At 56.2% G+C, this 20,093-nt stretch overlaps 1 protein-coding gene across 1 annotated transcript in view; it reads right to left on the bottom strand.

The window, feature by feature from the left end:
• JPH3 (junctophilin 3) overlaps nt 1–20,093 on the bottom strand; it is a 76,398-nt gene that overhangs the window by 40,550 nt on the left and 15,755 nt on the right. The window contains exon 2 of the mRNA XM_043898247.1: nt 3,948–4,725. Coding sequence (XP_043754182.1) covers nt 3,948–4,725 — 778 coding nt within the window. The remainder of the gene's footprint in view (nt 1–3,947; nt 4,726–20,093) is intronic.

The following is a 20,093-nucleotide window of genomic DNA, read 5'->3' as shown; positions in this document are numbered from 1 at the left end:
CAGTGAGCTGTCACATTCACCAGACTCAGGCTCTGGTGTAACCCCCACAACCCAGGACCTTGGGGGGAATTTACCTCTCCTCCCCCCGTGGAGCCAGCTGACCCACCAGGCCCCACAGCGCACCTGGACCAGGACTGACCACGTCTACAGGAGGTCAGGCCCGAGACAGACTAAACCCGCGGGAACTTGCAGTTCTGTCCCGTGGGCTCTGCTGAGGACGCTGCCCTGCTAGACCACAGTGGGTCCACCTCGCCCTGGAGAGTCTGCAGGCACCCAGGAGCAAGAGGGGACCCGCAGTCCACCTGGGATGGACTGGGAACCTGGCCCAGCCCCATGGTGGCCATGGCCTTGCCTCCAGGTCTCAGACAGAAGGAGGTGGCCGGGCCCCTGACGATGAGAAGGGGCGGGGCTAAGCATCTTCATTCATTCATTCATTCATTCATTCAGAACTAGCTTCATTCATTCATTCAGAACTAGCTTCTGTGCAGACAACACATTGCTGAGAAGTCCCTGGGGTAGGCCAGTGGGGTCTCTGAGCCCGCCTGTCTCTGCAGACCGACCGGCCTGGCACACCTTCCCCTGAGCCCTGGCTCCACGTTACCTGACAGAGCAGGAAGCTCCTCCACCTCCCACCTCGGCCGCAGGCATGTCTGCTCCCCTGCTGGGGGCCCAGCCAGCACCAGCATCCCAGGGGCTCCCCAGGAGTGCAGGTGCTCAGGCCCCATCCGGATCTGCTGAGGCAGAAGCTCTGGGGGTGAGGGGCATCTGCATTTTCCACACAACCTGAGGGGGCTGGGGCAGGGCTCTGGAGCCCAGGTGGCACCCCCATTGAGGAGTTCTGTATCTCTGGGTGGGCTGCCTGGGTGTCCCCAGTGATGCCAGCCTGCATGACAGGCAGCGATGATGGGGGCCAGCCTGCAGATCCAGCGCTCAGGAGGAACCCCAGCTCTTCATCTCAGCCATGTGGCCTGGCCCCGGCCCCAGAAGCCAGGGTGGGTGCGGTGCACCCTGAAACAGAGGGAACAGGACCCCATCTTGGACCCCGAGCTCTGTGCCGCCCCCTTTCCCAGGAAGGCCCGTGCCCCTCCTCACAGCAGCCGCCCCCCAGGAGGTCCCCGCACTGGGAGAGAGGACACACGTCCCGAACCGTTTCTGGCTGGCTCGGCTCAGCGATTGCACCTGCTGGGCCCGAGGACACGGCTCGCTGACGCCAGGCCGGGTCCTGGCTGTGACAGTGACCACAGCCCGCCTGGGGCCAGCCACTCCGCGGCCCCACGCGGCTGCCGCGGCTGCTTTCACGCTCCGGTGGAGGGCGGGCCTCGGGGCTCCCGGGCGTCCACTGGCTTTGCTCTCCAGGATGGCAGCCTCTGGCTTCTCTCTTTTTTTTTTAATCTAAGCCCATTGAGAAAATGCAGGCAAGTGCAGCTCCTGCCACAGCCTGGAATGGAGGCTCGTCCTCACCGTGTCTGGGGACCGAGGACACTGTCCCCTCCCACCTCTGATGGTGGCCCAGGGCACCACGAGGCCACCAGCCTGAGACCACATCAGGGTGTGCATTCACACCCACCTCCCCGCAAGGCCGGGGTGCAAGGGGAGGGGCCGACCCGGTTCAGGGGTCACCTGGGAGGGTGGCCAGGCCCCACACTCGCTGAGGGCACTGCATGCTGCTCCAGGCCATCTGTCCACAAGGACCCAGCCCAGAGACGGTGAGCACCCTCCCCAGGCTGCTCAGCAGCGGTGGGCCAGGCTGGATGTTCAGCGAGCTAGCACGCGATACACAGAGCCACCCTCAGGCCTTTGTGCCAGGCAGGCAGCTGCATGGGGGTCCAGGTGGGGGTCCTCGGGGAGCTGGCTCTGAGCTCCGCCCACACCACCACCTCCATGTACTCCTTCTTAGAGACCAGCACCCCCCAGGTTCTGGGGGTGTGTCAGAAAACGGCCCTGCATCCCATGCCCCCAGTTCCAAGAGGCTAACCTGAGCGTCAGACTTTCAAATAAAGTCAGAACTTCCCTGGTGGTCCAGAGGCTAAGACTCCACACTTCCAATGCAAGGGGCCCGGGTTCAATCTCTGGTCAGGGAATTAGATCCCACATGCCGCAAATAAGAGCTCGCACACCACAACTAAGGATCCCGCATGCCGCAACAAAGATCGAAGATCCCGTGTACTACAACCAAGACCCGGCGCAGCCGAATAAATAAACATTAGCAAAAATAAAATAGCCAATTCTGGGGAATACTGTCCATGAAATCTTTGTGCTTTTGCCTCCCAAGCCCCTAAATTTCTGATGACACTGCCCTCCTGCCCTGTAAAGTGCCTTGTGTCCACTGAGGTCAATAAGATGAAGAAACACAAAAGGTAAAAAATAGATGAACTATTTGAAAAAAAGAAAAATGCCCAACACCAGCGGGGTCTCTGGGTGATGCATGAGACCCGCCCTCAGGTTGCTCCCTGCCTTTCATGTTCCATCATCCAGTTTTTCTATGTGGAGCAAGAGTTATATATTCATAAAGGAAAAATAACTAGGGAACCAAATTTGATTGTAAAATACCAGAGGAGCAGTGATAAACGCTGCTCCTATTTATTGTGTGCCTGAACACTTCTGGGGGAACAGGCAGGGGTGAACAGAGCTGGACCCCGACATTCAGGCAGTAACTCCTTTTTCCCCTTGGCTTCTTGGAATGGGTTTCGTTCCCCTCTAAGACCTTGGCTGTGAGCGGCAGATATCCTGCCAACAAACCACAGCCACCTTTTTTTGTTCTTCCAGTATGGATGGAAGGTCGCTGAGAACCAGAACCAAATGGGCTAAAGTTTTATTAGCGATGAGGCTGGGAAGGCCTGAGCCATAACTGAGCTGGGTGTCTCCCTGGAATAATCCCAGGCCTGCCCTGGCCAGGAGTTCAGAATTATCCAGAAAGACTCAGCGTCTGTCCTCCTGGACACATCCTATATGGGCAGCCTGAGGCGTCTAAAGTGCCCCAGACTCCTATCCCAGGCCCCACGACCCTCGGGGCTGACCCTAGGGCCCTGCCCTCACCCAGGAAGTAGACAGATGGCCAGAGGCTCTCGATACACTCAAGTCAGGAATGGTTCCCTGAGAACCCAGCAGCGTGACCACCTGGGGGCTCTGGTTTTCAACCGAGTGGCTTCCTTCAACCTGTGGCTGGCGGTTCCTGCTGTCCACGGCCTCCCGCAGCAGCACGGGGCAGACCCAGGCTCACACACTTTCCTCTGAGCTTCCTGGGGGGACCCAGGGGCCCCTTCTACCAGCTCTGAAGTTCCCACCCCTGCACCAATACAAAGACACCTCAATAGCCAACACAGCGCCCGCCTATAGTCAATTCTGGGCCCCGCTTAGGGTCTGGAGGCTGCTGAATCCACACAGTGAGTCCCGTGTCCTGCTGAGAACCGCTGATGACCAACAGCACCAAGTTGCAAGTGACTCCTGGGCCGGGGCCCACAACCCAGCCCTGCTCACTTGGTGCCATCTCCAGGGCCTGGGGACAATCTGGGCCTCGGGCTGGGGTGGCCAGGACAGCTGCCCCCTGCCTCCCACATCCCTGCAGCACAGGGCACTCCATGCCTGGCTGGGAATGTGGCCGTGGGGGCACACACCTTCCTCTCAGCCAGCAGCTGTGCTGTGCACCCTACCAAGAGAATGGCCAATATCGTTCTCCATCAAACACCAGCATATAAAACAAGGAAGAGACAGGAAGGGAGGTTTGCTCCATTTGAGGGGAGGTTGTAAGACCCGGAGCCTCCTCAGACCAACCATCTCCTTGCTCCACCTCTGAGAACCTCCAAGGAACCCCAGGGTTCCACGGGGCATAGTTTGAGAAACACCCGCGTAGGCCTCAAAGCAGACAGCACCACCAACCAGACCGGATCCGGAGACCCAGAACCGCCCCGCGGCACCCCCACCCCCGACGCCGGCCCTCACCCTCCTACCTGGAGGCCGCGATCTCCGCCTTCTGCTTGGCGATGGTGGCCGCCCGCTCGGCCGCCTCCACGGCCCGGTCCACCTTCTCGCGGATCTTGCTGGCGCGCAGCGGGATGAGGTTCTTGCGCTTGCCGCTCACGAGGATGTTCTGCTTGTACTTGCCCTCCTCCTTGGTGCCGTCGGGGAAGGTCATGCAGCCGTAGCCATGCCGCCGGTTGCCCGCCCACTCGCCCTCGTACTTGAGCCCGTCCGAGCGCTGGCTGACGCCGAAGCCCGAGCGCTTGTCGCTTTTCCACTCGCCCACGTAGGTCTCGGTGGTGGTGGCGTCGATGTCGTCCTCGATGGCCGACAGCTCGGCCTCGCCCTCGCCCAGGCTGATGGTGGAGTGGATGTCGCTGGCCGTGGAGCTGACCGAGCTCATGCCGGCCTCGCTGCGGAAGGAGCTCTGCTTGCTGCGCTGGCTGGCCAGGCTGCTCTTGGACTCCGACTTGCGCAGCTTCAGCCCGCTCAGCAGCGAGCGCCGGAACAGCCCCTTCTTCTTGCTCTTGAGGATCTCGGAGTCGCTGTGCGCCACCAGCACGAAGCCCCCGCGGGACACGGCGGGGCTGCCGGCCACGGCGGGGGAGGCGTCGGGGTGAAGCGCCGCGCCGTTGCTGTGCTCGCTGCGCAGGGAGTTGATGGAGGTCCTCAGGGGCGAGCGGATGACCGCCGCCATGCCGTAGGGGACGCTCTGCCGCACGCCGTAGCCCTGGCGCATGCCGCCGACCCACTGGCCCTGGTAGGTCCCTGCGGAGACAAGCGAGAGGGTGAGGCTCGCGGGCGGGAGGGGTGAGCGGCCGCCACGGTTCGCCCCGTCCTGGGGCAACTCGGCCAGGTTAGCATCGAGGCAGACAGACCGTCAGCCCCCAGGTGGTTTGACGGTTTCTATCACGCGTGGTCATTTTATTTATTATTTTTTTGTGGTGCTGTCTAAAGTATACCATTCTTTTTTTTAATTAATTTATTTTTATTAAAGGATAATTGCTTTACAGAATTTTGCTGTTTTCCGTCAAAACTCAACATGAATCACCCATAGGTATACATATATCCCCTCTCTTTTAAACTTCCCTCTCATCTCCCTCCCCATCCTACCCCTCTAGGTTGAAACAAAGCCCCGTTTGAATTTCCTAAGCCATACAGCAATTTCCCTTATGGCTATCTATTTTACATATGGTAATGTAAGTGTCCTTATTACTCACGAGTGGTCATTTTTAAAGACCCTTCCCTCCTGTTTCTCGCAGCTGAATTCTGCTCCCTTAGGGTTCGGGGAGGGGGAGAGAGGAGTAAGAGTCGGATGCAGCCGGGAGTGAAGTGCAGAGCTCCTCAGGCACGTGGGCACAAGGAAGGGTGTGGGACACCCTAGGTGAGCGGCTCCACGCTGGCCTCGTGGGGCCCACGAGTGACAGATGTGAGGACGCAGAGCCAGGCTACAGACTGGGTACTGACGAGACTGTCTTGGAAGGTAGTGAGTTCTCCATTGCTGGAGGCATCCAAGAAGAGTTGGGAAGACCACCACCTGAAGCCATGAGAACTGGCAGACCTGATGTCTCCAAAAGAATCCAAAGTGGAGACTCAGGCACTCATACCTGCAGGAGCCCAGCAGCATTACTCACAAAAGCCAGAAAAAATGTGGTCCATCCAACAATGAAACATTGTTCATGCAGCCTTCAAGAGGAAGGCCATCCTGCCATTTGCTACAACATGGATGAACCCTGAGACCACCTTCGGTGAAATACACGTCACAAAGGACACTCGCTATTTGATTCCTCTCACAGGAGATATCCAGGAGTCAAACCAGACAGCCTGCAAGTAGATGGCGGGGCTGGGGCTGGGGGCAGGGAACGGGCAATTATTGCTTAATGGGTACAGAGTTACTGTCTGGGGGGACAGAAGTCCTGAAAGCAGACAGAGGTGATGGCTGTGTGACACTGTAAGAGTGATTGATGCCACTGAACTGTGCACTTAGAAATGGTTCACGTGGCGAGTTTTATATTATCTATATATCTTACCACAATCAAGCTAAAACATCACAGCACTGGGCTCATATTCTTGCTCTGCTTATTGGCTGTGTGACTCTAACAGGACGGGTCTCTATTTCTCATGCAGTAGGTAGTTATGCAAATTAAATGACACTCAGCACACAGCAGGGCGGGGCTCCCCACCTTCTCCCATCCTGCCACCCCGCCCCCAATATCAACAGCTTTTCCTGCCTGGGGCCACAGCTGCCCAGGCTGGGACTGAGAGCCGGGACTTGCACCCTGGGTTGTGAGAGGGACGCTGGACTAGCCTCTGGTCCTGGATGGCTCCTCCCTTCCTGGGTGGGTGGCTGTGGGAAGCTGGTCCTTTAAGGCCAGACCCTTCCGCCAGACAGCGGCCTTCCTCTGGCCAGTTCAAGCTGGGAGCCAGCTTCTGTTGCAGAGATCTCTCAGTCCCAGCTTCCTGCCACTTCCACTTGTGGGTTGGGTCAGATAAAACACAGGACCCCCAGTTAAATCTGAATTCCACATGGACAAGTAATTTTCAGAGAATGTTACATGGGACATACTTAGGCTAGAAATGATCAGGCTGATGATCTGAAATTCATTTATTTGCTGAATCCAGCCGCCCCCGCTGGGGTCTCCCATGATGTCACCCCGGGTTTCTCTGGCAGTCCCCCCACAAAGCTGAGGATGCCCTTGTATGAAGAGACTCAGCCCACCTCCCCACCAGCACCCCTGCACCCCCTCAAGGCAGGCTGAGCACAGAGCTGAGGACACATGGGGGCTCCACACCCAGCCTTGTGGAGGTCGTGGGTGTGGGGGTAGAGGGAAGAGTTAGGAGGGGGGCAGACAGGGGATCGAGTCCCAGCTCCACTCTTTCTGCATCTGTGACCTTGGGAATATCTGCTTTAAGTCCCCATGCCTCAGTTTCCTCACCTGTAAAACAGGGAAGGTGGTTGTGTGGATTAAATGTGGCAATCTGCATAAAGTGCAGAAAAGTTTGTTAACACTTGACAAACAGCAATTGTTGTTCATCATCATCATCAAAACCTTAGGGATACGTGTAACTGAATCCCTTTGCTGTGCACTTGAGACTATCACAATATTGTAAATCAACTCTACTCCAATATAAAACAAAAAGTTTGCAAAATGAAAGAAAATTTGGTTAAGGAAGAAAACCTTAGGGATAAACAGCTCTTTACCTGGCAGGTGAGGAAACTGAGGCTCAGAGGGCGACAGGATTCAACCCCAGGGTTCGTGTCCTCCCCCTGCCAGGGCTCTGCACACAGATGAGGTCCTGCCCACCCTTGTCCAGAGGGCACCAGGCTGGAAGCCACACCCGGCATCCTGCAAGGTGCAGGCCACCTCCATCCCTGAGAAAATGAGCGCCCACACTCCCTCCCCCAGATAAAAGGGTGATAACAGCAGGGAGTCAGGAAGCGGGCCTCCCTGTGCCGATCTCGGAGTCAGCACAACGTCCCCGCAGGCTGGAGGGCATCGTTCCACCTTCCAGACGTGGACGTGGAATCTATTGCATACGCGGAGACAAAGGCAGCAGCAGCTTGCTCTGAGCGTCGGTGCAGGCGAAGCAAGGGTCTCAGGTGGGGATTCGAGTCTCCCTGCCACTCTGAGCTCCTGGGTCCTGCTGCCCTGGCCTTCCACAAGCCACGCAGCCCTGCAGAGCTTAGTCTGTTTTCACATCAGGGAAAAAGCTGCTCGGCATACTATTCCTGAGTTCCGTGACTCCAGAGGTCCCTGGACAGGTGAGCCGAGGCTGGAGAGGGTCAGAGATGTGTGCAGAGGGTGGGCCCAGACAGGAGCGAACGCTAAGAAAAGGGCCCGCACAGCCAGCCTCTGCTTTAAAATACACGGCCTCAAAGGACAGTCCAAGGAGACAGCAGGTTGGTGGTCGCCAGGGGCTGGCGGGGGGGGCGAGAATGACGGCCATCGGGGTTAGGGTTTCCTTTTGGGGTGACGAAGATGGTCTGTAATTAGATAGGCAGTAATAACCAGTAACAGAAAAATGAACGGAAGCACAGTGAGAAATGGGCTTCCCAGGTTGTGCTGGGGTAAAGAACCCTCCTGCCAATTCAAGAGACGTAAGCGACACTGGTTTGATCCCTAGGTCGGGAAGATCCCCTGGAGGAGGACATGGCAACCCACTCCAGTATTCTTGCCTGGAGAATCTCATGGACAGAAGGGCCTGGCGGGCTACAGTCCACGAGGTCACAAAGAGTCAGACACTACTGAAGCAACTTCGCACGCACAGTGAGAAACATAAGACAGAAGATGAGCTGGTCATATTCTAGGTGATTTGAGCAGAGTGAGGGCGTCGGGGCTTTGAAACAAATGCCTGTGGTTGCTGGGGCCCTGATGGGCCAGCCTGCCCAGCAGTGCTGGAGCCTGGGGCGTGGGCACCGGGAGTCAGGAGCCCCGAGTTCAGAGCCTGGGTTTTCTACTTACCCAAGACCTGGGGTCCTCACTCCACCTCTCAGATCTCCTAATTCACCTGTGACATGGGGGTGACGACCATGACCGTCCGCTAGACACATGGAGCCATGGGTGTGGCCTCCTGCACATGGTGTGATGCGGGCAGCTGAGCTTTCCTTGCTCAGGGCTTGCAGTTTTATTGTATTTGCACTTTTGTTCCCAGTCGGAACACATTTCTGAATTTACAGCTGACGTCAGTAAGAAAAATGGATTTCGATATTACAGAAATACACTCCTGATCAGCTCTGCTGTGACCTGCTGGGGTAGCTGGGCCCGGCTTCAGGGCTGGTCCAGATCAGGAGAAAGAAGACAGGCCTTCAGCCAGGAGCCAGTTTCTCCCAAAGTGGGGCTCTGGGCTGGCCCCCGCTGGGCCAGGTCCTTTCTTCTCTTCCCATCTCCTTTTCTTGTTTGGGGCCAGCAGAGGACGGCTTGAAATCAAACCCCTGGTTCCCCATGGCTGTTTCATTGAATCTGGTCGGTTATTTAAAAAGACTAAGTCCATCGTTTTGTTTTATATCCCAAGCAGCTTGCATGTGGAAAGACAGAAGCCAGCCCAGTGCAGAGAGAAGACCACGTGTGGCCCCGGCAGGGGCGCCCTGACCCCCGTGGTGCTGCGGGGTCAGTCTGGGTGGTGCAGACCCCAGGGCAGGGCAACTTCCTGTCTGCACTCTGTACCCCAACCCGGGGCCCCGCAAGCCCTGTGTCTGCCCCTCACGGGGAGACACCCAGATGAAGATGAACCATCCAGGGGGCACCTGGGGGTGGGGGGCAGGTAACCTTAGGGGGGGTAGGGTGGCACGCAGGTGACCCACTCAGGGACTCTGCACATCGCAATGAAGATGAGGGATGACCCCGTCACCCAGAACTCAGAACCAGATCTCAGTGGACCTCAGGTGAGAAAACAAACCTCCCAAATGTGGCCTGTAAGATGCCAACTGGAGCGACCTGGGCCTGCAGAGAAGAGCCAAAGAGGTGTGAACACCAGCAGGTCTCAGGCTTGCAGGGCTATGTCCAACATCCCCTGAGCTCCTGGCCACAGCCCCTGCGTTCCTGACGAGCCTTCCGGGAAGGCCAACACTGTGTTCAGGGACCCACTCGGGGGCCACTGTGACCGTTGCTCTGGGCACACCGTGGACACTGCCCTCTGGCTCTGGACACCACCGGGCCCAAATTCAAAAACTGGCTCCGCCCCACGGCCCTCAGCCGGCGGAGATCCGGGCCTCACCCCCGCTGCTGGCCCCCCGGGTGGTGTGCACAGTCTGCTCTTGCTGACTTAGTCAGGTCTCCCCAGGGCCCTCGCGTCTCTCACACACTTCTACTTTCTTACCCTGAAACCTCTCCCCAGCCTCCTCCACTGAAGTTCATCACAGACACAACGCGTTCAACTGTCAATGTTGTGATAGTTTCAGGGACCAGTCTGGGGACAAGACAGGTCAGTCTAGCCAGATGCTGTGTCCTCCAAGAACAAGCCCTGGGCGGGATGGGGACTCTTCTTCCTGGGAGGGGCATGGCGCCCACAGCAGATGGGGACGTGGTGCTCAGGCCAGGGCCCCATCCTGGAAGGATGCTCACCCATGGCACCTGACGGTGAGGTGGCAGGGAAGAGCCCCACCTAGGGGAAAGCTGGAGGGAATCATGGGAAATGCAGGGTGTGGACACCAAACAGTAAATCCTCACAGAGATAAGATAGATGATGAACCTTCAAAATGAGAATCAAATGCAGTTTTTAAAAAAAGGGGAAAAAATCAGGGAAAAAGAGTTCTTGGAAATTAAAAGTGTAATGGCCAAAATAAAAATTTTGATGTGAGTTGGATGATAAAGTCAAGGAAATCTTTCAGAAACTAGAACAAAAAGAGGTAGGCAAAGTAGTGAGAGATAGAAGAAATTTAGAGCCATCCATGAGTCATGTAGAAGGCTTCAAATCTATATACTAGGAGTTCCAGAAAGCAAGGAAGGAAAATTACCAAAGATGTAAAATGGGAAAGTGTCCCAGAATTGAAGGATGTGAGCGTCCAGGCTGAAAGGGCTCAAGACACCCTGCATGACCAAGGAGAGAGACACAGGCCAAGTCCAGTGAAACTTCAGAACCTCAGCGAGCAAAGGAAGATCCCAAGTGCTTCCAGAGAAGAAAGAGAGACTTCACACGAAGGACTGAGAGCATGGCATGAGACCTTTCTGTAGCAACACTGAGACCGAGACCTCGGTGGGGAATTTCTCCCACTCAAATTTGGAACAAAAATGATTTTCAATATAAAACTACATATACAACCAATCGATCAAGTAATTAATCCACAACAACTATCTTCCATGCATCCTTTCTCAGGGAGCTACTGCAGGATGTACTCCACCAAAACGAGGACGCAAACCACAGAAGAGGGAGGACACAGGGGGATCCAACAAACATGAGGGGAAACGATTTTACATATGCACACAAAAATACCACAGGTTTGAGGGTCCAATTATACATGATTTTTTTCCAATGGTTAAAAACTACAGCGGTTGAATCCACAGATGCAGAACTGCAGATACTGTGGGACTGCACACACTGAGGTTGACTATCAATTATACATAGATTTTCAAATTCGTGGAGGGTCGGAGCCCCTCATCCTGACACTGCCCAAGGGTCAATTGTATATAACTTAGAGCAAGCAATGAAAGAAAATATGAAATATGTGAATATGAAATGTGTGTATACTGCATATATGTAGAGAATTTGGTGGATTTGTTCAGGCAAAAAGCTGTACGGAGTAGTATTTTACTGAGCATTTGGAAGGTGGGGAAAGAAATGACCAGCATAGTGGTAAGTATTCCCACCTGTCATGTGGGAGACAGGGGTTCAATTCCCTGACAGGGGAACCAGGGCTTCCCTGGTAGCTCAGCTGGTAAAGAATCCGTCTGCAACGCAGCAGACCCTGGTTCGATTCCTGGGTCCGGAAGATCCCTTGGAAGAGGGATAGGCTACCCATTCCAGTATTCTTGAGTTTCTCTGGTGGCTTAGGTGGTAAAGAATCTACCTGCAATGTGGGAGACCTGGGTTTGATCCCTGGGTTGCGAAGATCCCCTGGAGAAGGGAATAGCTACCCACTCCAGTATTCTTGCCTGGAGAATTCCAAGGACAGAGGAGCCTGGCGGGCTACAGTCAATGGGGTCGCAAAGAGTTGGACACAACTGAGCGACTTTCACTTCATACATTTGAAAAACTGAGGCAGTTACTAACTTATGCTGCACAGGAGAAGTACTTGAGTGTATATAGAATTAGTGCATTGCTTGCCCTGGTAATAAGTAATGCTTAATAGTCTTGTAATAATGACAACTCCTGACGAATTTAACAGAAGAATTGTAACCATGCTGAAACAGTTAAAGGGAAGAGGAAGGTGGTTCTAAAAGACTGAGAATCTTTTATTTAAGTCTGTCTCAATTATACATATAAATATATATAGGCTATGCTGGCTCTTTGTTGCTGCACAGAGACTTTCTCTAGTTGTGGTGTGTGGCTTCTCATTGCAGCGGCTTCTCGTTGCAGAGCATGGGCTCTAGGGCAAGCAGGCTTCAGTAGTTGCAGCACACGGGCTCAGTAGTTGTGGCTTGTGGGCTTAGTAGCCCCTAGGCACATGGAATCTTAGTTCCCAGATCAGGGATAGAACCTATGTCCCCAGCATTAGCAGGTGGATTCTTAACCATTGGACCACCAGGCAAGTCCCAAGACTGAGACTCTTCATTTAAAAGTCCCATGCTGCCTCTTAGGAAGTCAGTGCGTGCGTGTTAAATCGCTCAGTCGTGTCTGACTCTTTGCGACCCCATGGACTGTAGCCCCTTAGGAAGTCAGTACCTAACAGCTCAAAGAGATGATGAACCAAGGAAGCAGTCATCACACAGATGGAGAAACTCAGAGGTGAGTCTCTAAAGACAAGGCTGCAGGAGTTTAAAGTCATAGTTCTGGGCAGCAGTAGGGATCGGGATCCTGCCGATTTTGTTCTAAGTGCTATTGTTTGTAGCGCCCACTGACATCTTAAACTATGAGCACATCATCATGATAAAGACTAAATTTTTCAAGGGGGATGAGACTTTCATGAGAAAATTCGCACAACAGTGGTCTTCCCAGCTGTTTCCCCAGCTGTAGAAACTCAGCCTCTGGATTTGTGTCTCGTGGGGGCCCGAAGGTGAACCTGGGTGTCGAGGTAAAGCCCTGCTCCTCACAGAGAACGCTAACCTGGAGGATGCCCAGCCCTAGTATTTAGCAGGTGGGTAGAGGAAGTAGAGAAAGCCCAGGTGGCAGGCTGGTGGCCGTCTTGGAGGGATGGAGGGGACAAAACTCTCTGAGAAGGCAATCAGACATATCAGAGAGGCAGGAAAGGTCAGTGACCTCAGAGGCCATGAGCGTCGGGTGCAAGTGACGGCCACTCCCACTCTGAGAACAGGATACCAGCCAGGAAGCCACCCCAAGGCTGGGAGGGGCTGAGAGCAAAAGCAGAGCCCGTGGAGACCAGCAATTACGGCCCCCGTGCTGCCCAGAGGGGAGGGGATTCAGGCGGGGTTGGCCTTGGACCAAGGAGCCACCCAGGTAGGCCCACCTCCACGGTGGGGGGCAGGGTCCCCAAAGGCTGGGGGAGGACCAGGCTCAGAGCCAGCCTCAGCCAGCATCCTAGGTGGTGCCCACACGACCCACTTCACACCAGCATTGCTCCTTCCGCACCACTCATCTTTTACTGTCTCCTTATCCACTCATCCTGGGAAGGTTTTTTTTAAGATGAATAAATGCTCTATTTATCTGTTACCAGATATTTCTCACAGATTAAAATAGAAAAAGCTTAAAAAAAGATTGAACCTCAAGAGGGGATGACAGAGGATGAGATGGTTGGATGGCATCACCGACTTGATGGATATGAGTTTGAGCAAGCTCTGGAGGTTGGTGTCCGTGTCCATCACGGACAGGGAAGCCTGGCGTGCTGCAGTGCATGGGGTCGCAAAAAGTCAGACACACAACTGAGCGACTGAACTGAACTATAAAGTCAACAGAAAACCAAGTGCAAGTACAGACACATACGAGTGTGGTGCACGTATTACAGTCAGTGAGCCAATAGTGACGTATCTCATCACCCCTGGTGTGGCCCATCGCGATTCTGGATAAAGGTAACAACATGTATCCGCCATTACTGAGTCATGCAGAGTCGCCTCCTTGCCCTAAAACCCTCTGCACCCCGCCTGCTCACCCTCCCTCCCCCAGCGCCTGGCCTCCACTCAGTTTTTAGTGTCTCCACAGTTCTGCCTTTCCAGAAAGTCACGGGGTTGGACTCACTACGAAGCCTTTTCAGATTGGCTTCTTTCACGTTGCAGCACACACTTCAGACCTCAGCGCCTTTTGTGGGCCTGAACCATACTGTGTCCTCCACTCCAACTCAAGAGTACCTTTGTTGCTTAAGTTTTGGTGATTATGAATAAATGGAAGGTCTTTTCCACATCAGAAAAACAAGAGATGGGTCTAACCTCAGATGAACGAACACTGTTAGTGAAGTGAAAGTTGGCTCAGTCGTGTCCAACTCTTTGCGAACCCATGGACCATACAGTCCATGGAATTCTCCAGGCCAGAATACTGGAGTGAGTAGCCTTTCCCTTCTCCAAGGGATCTTCCCACTGCACGGATGGAACCCAGGTCTCCCACACTGCAGGGGGATTCTTTACAGCTAAGCGCTGTTAAGTCAGGGTTCTACTGAACTTCCCTGCACTGGCTGCTTTCTCAGTTGGAGGCGCCAAGAAAACTCTCTGGGGCACTCGGGTCGGGAAGCATGGCCACGGCGTCCAGGGACACTGTCCGCTGACATCTGCTGAGCTCTCACCGTCTACGGAGGGCCAGGACCTGTCGTTGCATCAGGGAGCTCAGAGCAGTGGGGTGACTTGTCCGAGGCCACACAGCAGGAAGAGGTGAAGATCTGAACCTCCCTCCTCCGCTGTCCCCAGAGCTGGGAGGGGCTGTGGGGATGAGGGGTCGGCCCACCCCCCGGCACCGTCAGCTGACAAGTGCACCTCCGGGGCGAGGCTGAGGAGTGGCCGGTCTTTAGACCCCAGTCAGCGGTCCCTTCCCTGAGCTTGGTTCCCTCTGGGCTGCACTCTTTGGGGAGAGCCCCCCTCTGCTTGCCTGTCAGTCACCCTGACCTCCCGGGGAGGGTGGAGGTCCCAGCCTCCCTACAGAGTGCTCACAGCGGGCCCCAAGGAGCCACGAGGGAGACGCTGCCCATTTTACAGACAGAAAAACTGAGGCGTGAAGAGGTTAAGGCTCTTGCCCAAAGTCCTGATGGAAGTGGCTCAGCTAGGACCCCTGCCACATGTGCCGGGTTCCCAGGCCCGCGACCTTTCTCTACTGCCCACCAGAAAACTCTGAGAGGAGTCTGCATCGAAGTACACAGCCTCCAGCTCCCATCACACCAGGCCCCCCGGCCCAGCGGTCCTCAATCAGGGTGGCAGGATGACTCACCCCACAGGATGTCCCTTCGGGACGTAGCTCTGTGCCCAGCACTGAGGGGCTGGCCCTGGGTGGTGGGAGGACCCCGGGCTTCGCTCAGAGGTGGCGGCTGCTGCTTCTGACCCAGTCAAGTCAAGTGCAGCCTCCTCTCTGGGGTCAATGGTTTTGAGGCACAGGCTGGGGAGATCTGGGCATCCCTTCCTCAGCTTCCAAGTTTCAGCCCCACATCCTCTTGGGCCTCGGTGAGCACCCCTGCCCACCTCTCCTGTCCCTCCCCCTGGGCCTGAACAGGGCAGACAGGAATAGAAGACAGGGTTCCCAACTCGCCACCCAGGAAGTCTCCTTGTGGGCCCATGCCTTCCTCTCTGGTCACCCAAGGGATATCGTGATTCAACTGCTGAGGCTGGCAGGGCTGGCCTCTTAGAAGGCTCATGGAAGCAATTATGAGTTGTGGCAGCGGGGGGCATTGGACAGGAGTGGGAGGAGAAAGCAAGGGAGCCCCTTCCTCGGGGAGGGCCCTTCAGAGTGGCCAGAAGCTAGGCAGGTCTGAGCACAGATCCTGGAAGGATGACCCGACCTGAGCCTCTACTTCCCCATCTGCAAATGGGGGTAAAATTATTTCCTCTCGGGCTAAAGAAAGGGGGGAGGAGCCAGGAGTTGGAGCCAGACCAACATTCGACGCCTCCAGAGCTGCCCTGAGACGCCTGACACGGCTGTGCCTCTGTGTCCCCGTCTCCACCCCGTGGGACACTTAAGGGGAGAAAGTGGATTTGTACTTGCAAAGTGCCTCACGATGGTGCATGGCAGGTTCTGCATTAAGTACATCATATCAGAAGCCACGATTGTCCAGCACGTGACCAGGCAGAGGACTTGGGGGCTGTGAAGGACAGTGGTCGCTGTGGCTGCTCTGGGCTAGGGTCTCCAACAGCATCCGCAACCCAGGACCTCAATGAAATGCAGATTCTTGGGCTCCCCTGGGCCCCTCAAAGCAGAAACTCTGGGGGGTGGGCAGACCACCAGGGCTATAACACCCTCTGGGTTTCTCAGAACTTGAGGTCAAGAACCCAGGTTGTCCTGTTAGAACCCCTGCAGGACCTTAAACTAATGACTGAGGCCCCATTCACCCAGAGAGTCTGATTCAGTGGTCAGAGGCAAGGCCTGAGCAGAGGTGGGTTTTAAAAACTCGAGGGGGACTTCCCTGGTGGTCCAGTGGCTAAAACTCCACACTCCCAATGCAGAGAGCCTGGGTTTGATCCCTGGTCAGGGAACTAGACCACACATGCTGCAATGAAGATGGAAGATCCTAAGTGCTAAGACTGAGACTAAGAGCTGCCAAATAAATAAATAACCATTAAAAAAAAAAAAAAAAGAAAAAAAGCTTCTGTGTGATTCTTATTTCAGGACCAATAACCATTTTCTTTGTTACATTACATTTTTTGAGGACCAAGATTTTGCTGAAGAGCTGCCAGAGGTCAAGCTCCCAGCTTCCCCCCTACCCAGGCTGCAGCCTGTTTCACACTCTCCGGGGAGCCCTGCTGGCTCTTCTCAGGGACAAGGGTTGCACACCATTCACCCCAGAACCAGGGCCTGGGCCCAGGCTACAAGCCGAGAACCAGGGGCAGAACGGCGGATTGGGGCTCAGGCTGGTCAGATCCCTTCGAGATGTGACTTGAGCCCGGAGCCATTGTCATAGGAAAACACCCAAGCCCACCACCAAAAGCAGGGGCTCCACACCCCCGCCAGCCTGGGCCCTAGTGTGCAGGCCCAGAGGACCCCAGGGAGGGGGAGGGCTGCAGCCTGGGTGGGGCTCCTGCTCCAGGGGGACAGGGAGAGGGCGTGGGAGGCAGGGGCAGGATGCCCACCGGACCCCAGGCTCATGTCCAGCTCTACAACTAAGCCATGAAGCCGGGCACGTTCCCCACAGCTTCCGCATCTATAAAATGGGAATAATCGTAGCTCCCAGCGCGCCAGACTGCAGTAAGGACCCTGGCCAGGCACTAGCCTGGAAAGACTGCCGAGCGCCTGGGGGTTTTCTTCCCACGGAGCCCCACCCCCCCAGGGCCCTGCTACAGCTCGGGATCTCTGTCATTTCCTTGTGAATGCCCTCACCCCTGGCCCAGTGCACCCTCTCTGAGAAGTATGAGAGTGGGCTGGATGCCAGTTGGTCCTGCAGTCTCCTTTTCCAAAGCCCTCAAACGTGGAGAACAGGCTCGCTGGTCACGCTCAGTGGGAGAGTCTCCCCAGGGTCTCTCCCTGTCCCCTCCCCGGCTTCCTGTGGCTTGGGGACAGCCCCTCCTCTAAACGACCAGTTATCCCGACCCATAACCACCAGACACCTTCTGAGTGCCAGGGGCTGAGGGTATAGTGAACAAAGAACTTCAAGGACCTGAGAGTTAGGGGGACAGATTTAGAGACACTAGGTGAACCGCACCCCCGAAGAAAGCTAGAGCAGGGCAGCGGGGGTGGGGGGGAGGAACATGGGTGCGGCCGCCTGCAGGGGGCGATGCTGAGCGGTCCCCATGCCCAGCACAGACCATGTGCTCAAGAAATGATTTTCTCCAAACACAGACTTCACCACGTCCAGGAACAGATTTCCAGGTTTGGGTGAGGGGTGGGGGGCTTCGTAAAGATGTCTCAGCTTCCAGGAAATTCTTTTAAAAAGAAGCTGAAATGTAAAAGGGTTCAGACGCTCTGGAAAACAGTCTGGCAGTTTCTCTTAAGTGGAGAGGTCCAGACTGACCCAGCAATTTTATTCCTGGCTTGATAGCCAAGAATGAAATGAATAAAACACACGTCGACACATAAACCTGTGCAAGAATGTTCACACAGCAGTACTGTTTACAACAGCCCAAAGCGGGAAACAACACAGAGGTCCATCACTGGACGACTGGATGAACTGAATGTGGTCCGTCCACATGCTGGAACATTACCCAGTCTTAATACCGACATGGCCTGTAGTCAAGCTATGACATGGATGGACCTCGAAAATGTCACTGTGAGAGAAAGAAGCCAGACAGCGCAGGGTTCCAGCTCCATGAAGTGTCCACGGTGGACAGATCCGCAGAGACAGAGAGCAGATTCCTGGTTGCCGGGGGCTAGGGGATGGGCAGGGGCTGATGACAGCTGAGCACAAGGCTTCTTTCTGAGGTGATGAAAACGCTCACAACTCCGAATATACTAGAGGTCACGCGATTGCACGCCTTAAATGGGGGAACTGTGTGTTGTATTAACTGTAGCTCAAACAATAAAAAACAGAGCCTCAGTCCGCAGAGCCCCTGCAGTCGGGGCAGGGTGGGCCCCGCCCTTCCTCTGCCTTGGGGAGGGGCCTGAGGGTCTCTGCATGTGCCCCCCCACCGACAGGCATCACAGCTCCCCTGACCACCCCAGTGGGGACATGACCACTTCCTGTCAAGGCCAGAAAAAACCTGCTGACTACTGGGTTCCATAGGGGCCCTCACAGACGAAGACTCCCAGAAAGTCTGCTCTGCAGCCCAGGGGGCCCCACAGCTGAGGAGTATTTCCAAGCTGTGCCCTGAACCCCCACAGAACACCCCCAAACCCAGAGGCCCTGGCAGCAGGTGGGGTGGAGAATGCTCCGGGGACTCCCCTCAGGACACGGAGGTGGGCTCTGATTTCAGGCGATACATCTGCTCCCTAGGTGGGGGGGCTGGGGCAGGGACCCCCAGCCCAGGATCGGTGGGCTCCCAGGGGGAGGGAGGAGTTGGGGATTATGGGGGAAGAAGCTGTATCCTTATTTCACCGGCAGCAAACCGTGGTGGCCGTTGCCAAACCCGGGACTCTCTCACCCCCGGAAACGGCACGTCCAGTGAGGGTGGCTGCAAACACCCTGGAAGAGCGTTACACCCAGGCCTGCCGGCCAGAGGGCTAAAGACAAGGCTCACACCCACCTTGCCGGATGCTGGAGCGGCCAGCCAAGGAGGGGCCTGTGCCCGGGACACGTGGCACCACCACCCTGAACCCGCCCCGTGGGCCCCAAGGGCAGAGGGAGGAGCAGAAGAGGTCCGCACGGTGTCCACTGGCCAGCAGACCCCTCCACCACCACCGCCCCAGGCGACTCAACGCCCAGGGGGCCTGGGGACCTCCAGAGAGGCAAGGGTGCAGAGAGGACTCAGGAGCCCCCAGCACTGCCCCCTGCAGCCTGGCTGGACCAGGCTCAGAATCACCCCTGATGCCCCTCAGGCAGCTTGCTGGGCAGGGGGCCAGGCCTGGGGTCCTCCTACAGGATGGCCTAGGGGGCGGCTCTGGGCAGAAGGAGGGGGTGTCCCCACGTCAGGGGTTTCTGCTCCACAGGAGGTGAGGCGGCCCTGTGTTTTCATCCCAGGACTTTGGATCAAACTGACAGCAGCTCAAGTGGGATCAGGCGGTGGGCTGCTTGGGGGATGGGGCCCCTCACTGACTGGAGAAGGGGGTGCAGGGCTGGACACTGAGGCAGGGGTGCCTGCCCGGGGCACGGGAGCAGCCTGGCCGCCGGCACTGGGACAGACCACCCCCAGTCACCCCCGGCCCTGCTCAGGCTGCTCGGGGCTACAGGACAGCCGGCCTCAGGGGACAGCTGCTGGGGCTTTACGGGAAGGTGCGTGGGAGGGGCTGGGCTCTGGGCTTCTGAACAAGGGGGTGCTGAGAAATAACACGTGTGCCCTTGGCGGGGCGGAAGGGCTCATTCTCCCGCGCTGCCCCCACAGCCGGCCCCAACTCCTTGGCTCTTCCCCGGCCAGCCCTCCCTCTCTGCCCTCCCTGTTTCTCCTTCCTTCTGTTTCTCTCCCCTGCTCTCCTTCCTTCCTCTCTCCTGTCTCTCCACTAACACGGCAGCCTCCAGGCCGGGGAAAACCCTGACTTCTGCTGTATTTCTGCCGCATTCTCTCGAGGACTCATAAATTAACTTCCTCCACATTTGGGCCCGGCCCCGTGGACACAGCCACTCAGCCCCCCACGCAGGGTGCGCGGGTCCCCAGTCTGTCTGGGCAGCGCGGGATGCTGGGAGAATCCGGCCCGGCTGCAGACTGGGACCTTGGGCCCCAGCGGGTTACCTCCTGGCTCATTTCTCCTGACCATTGGGTTGGTTCTGTGCAGACAGAAGGGTCAGGCCATGGTCCCCACACACCGGGCGGGGGTCTGGCTCCCAGGCACGGCCCCTTGTGCCCGGCCAGAAGCCACACTAGTCTCCCACC

The sequence above is a fragment of the Cervus elaphus genome, chromosome 4 (genome assembly GCF_910594005.1).
Source record: "Cervus elaphus chromosome 4, mCerEla1.1, whole genome shotgun sequence".
Taxonomy (NCBI): Eukaryota; Metazoa; Chordata; class Mammalia; order Artiodactyla; family Cervidae; genus Cervus; species Cervus elaphus.
Note: the sequence above shows the minus strand (reverse complement) of the source record. Positions and strands in the feature narration are given on the sequence as shown.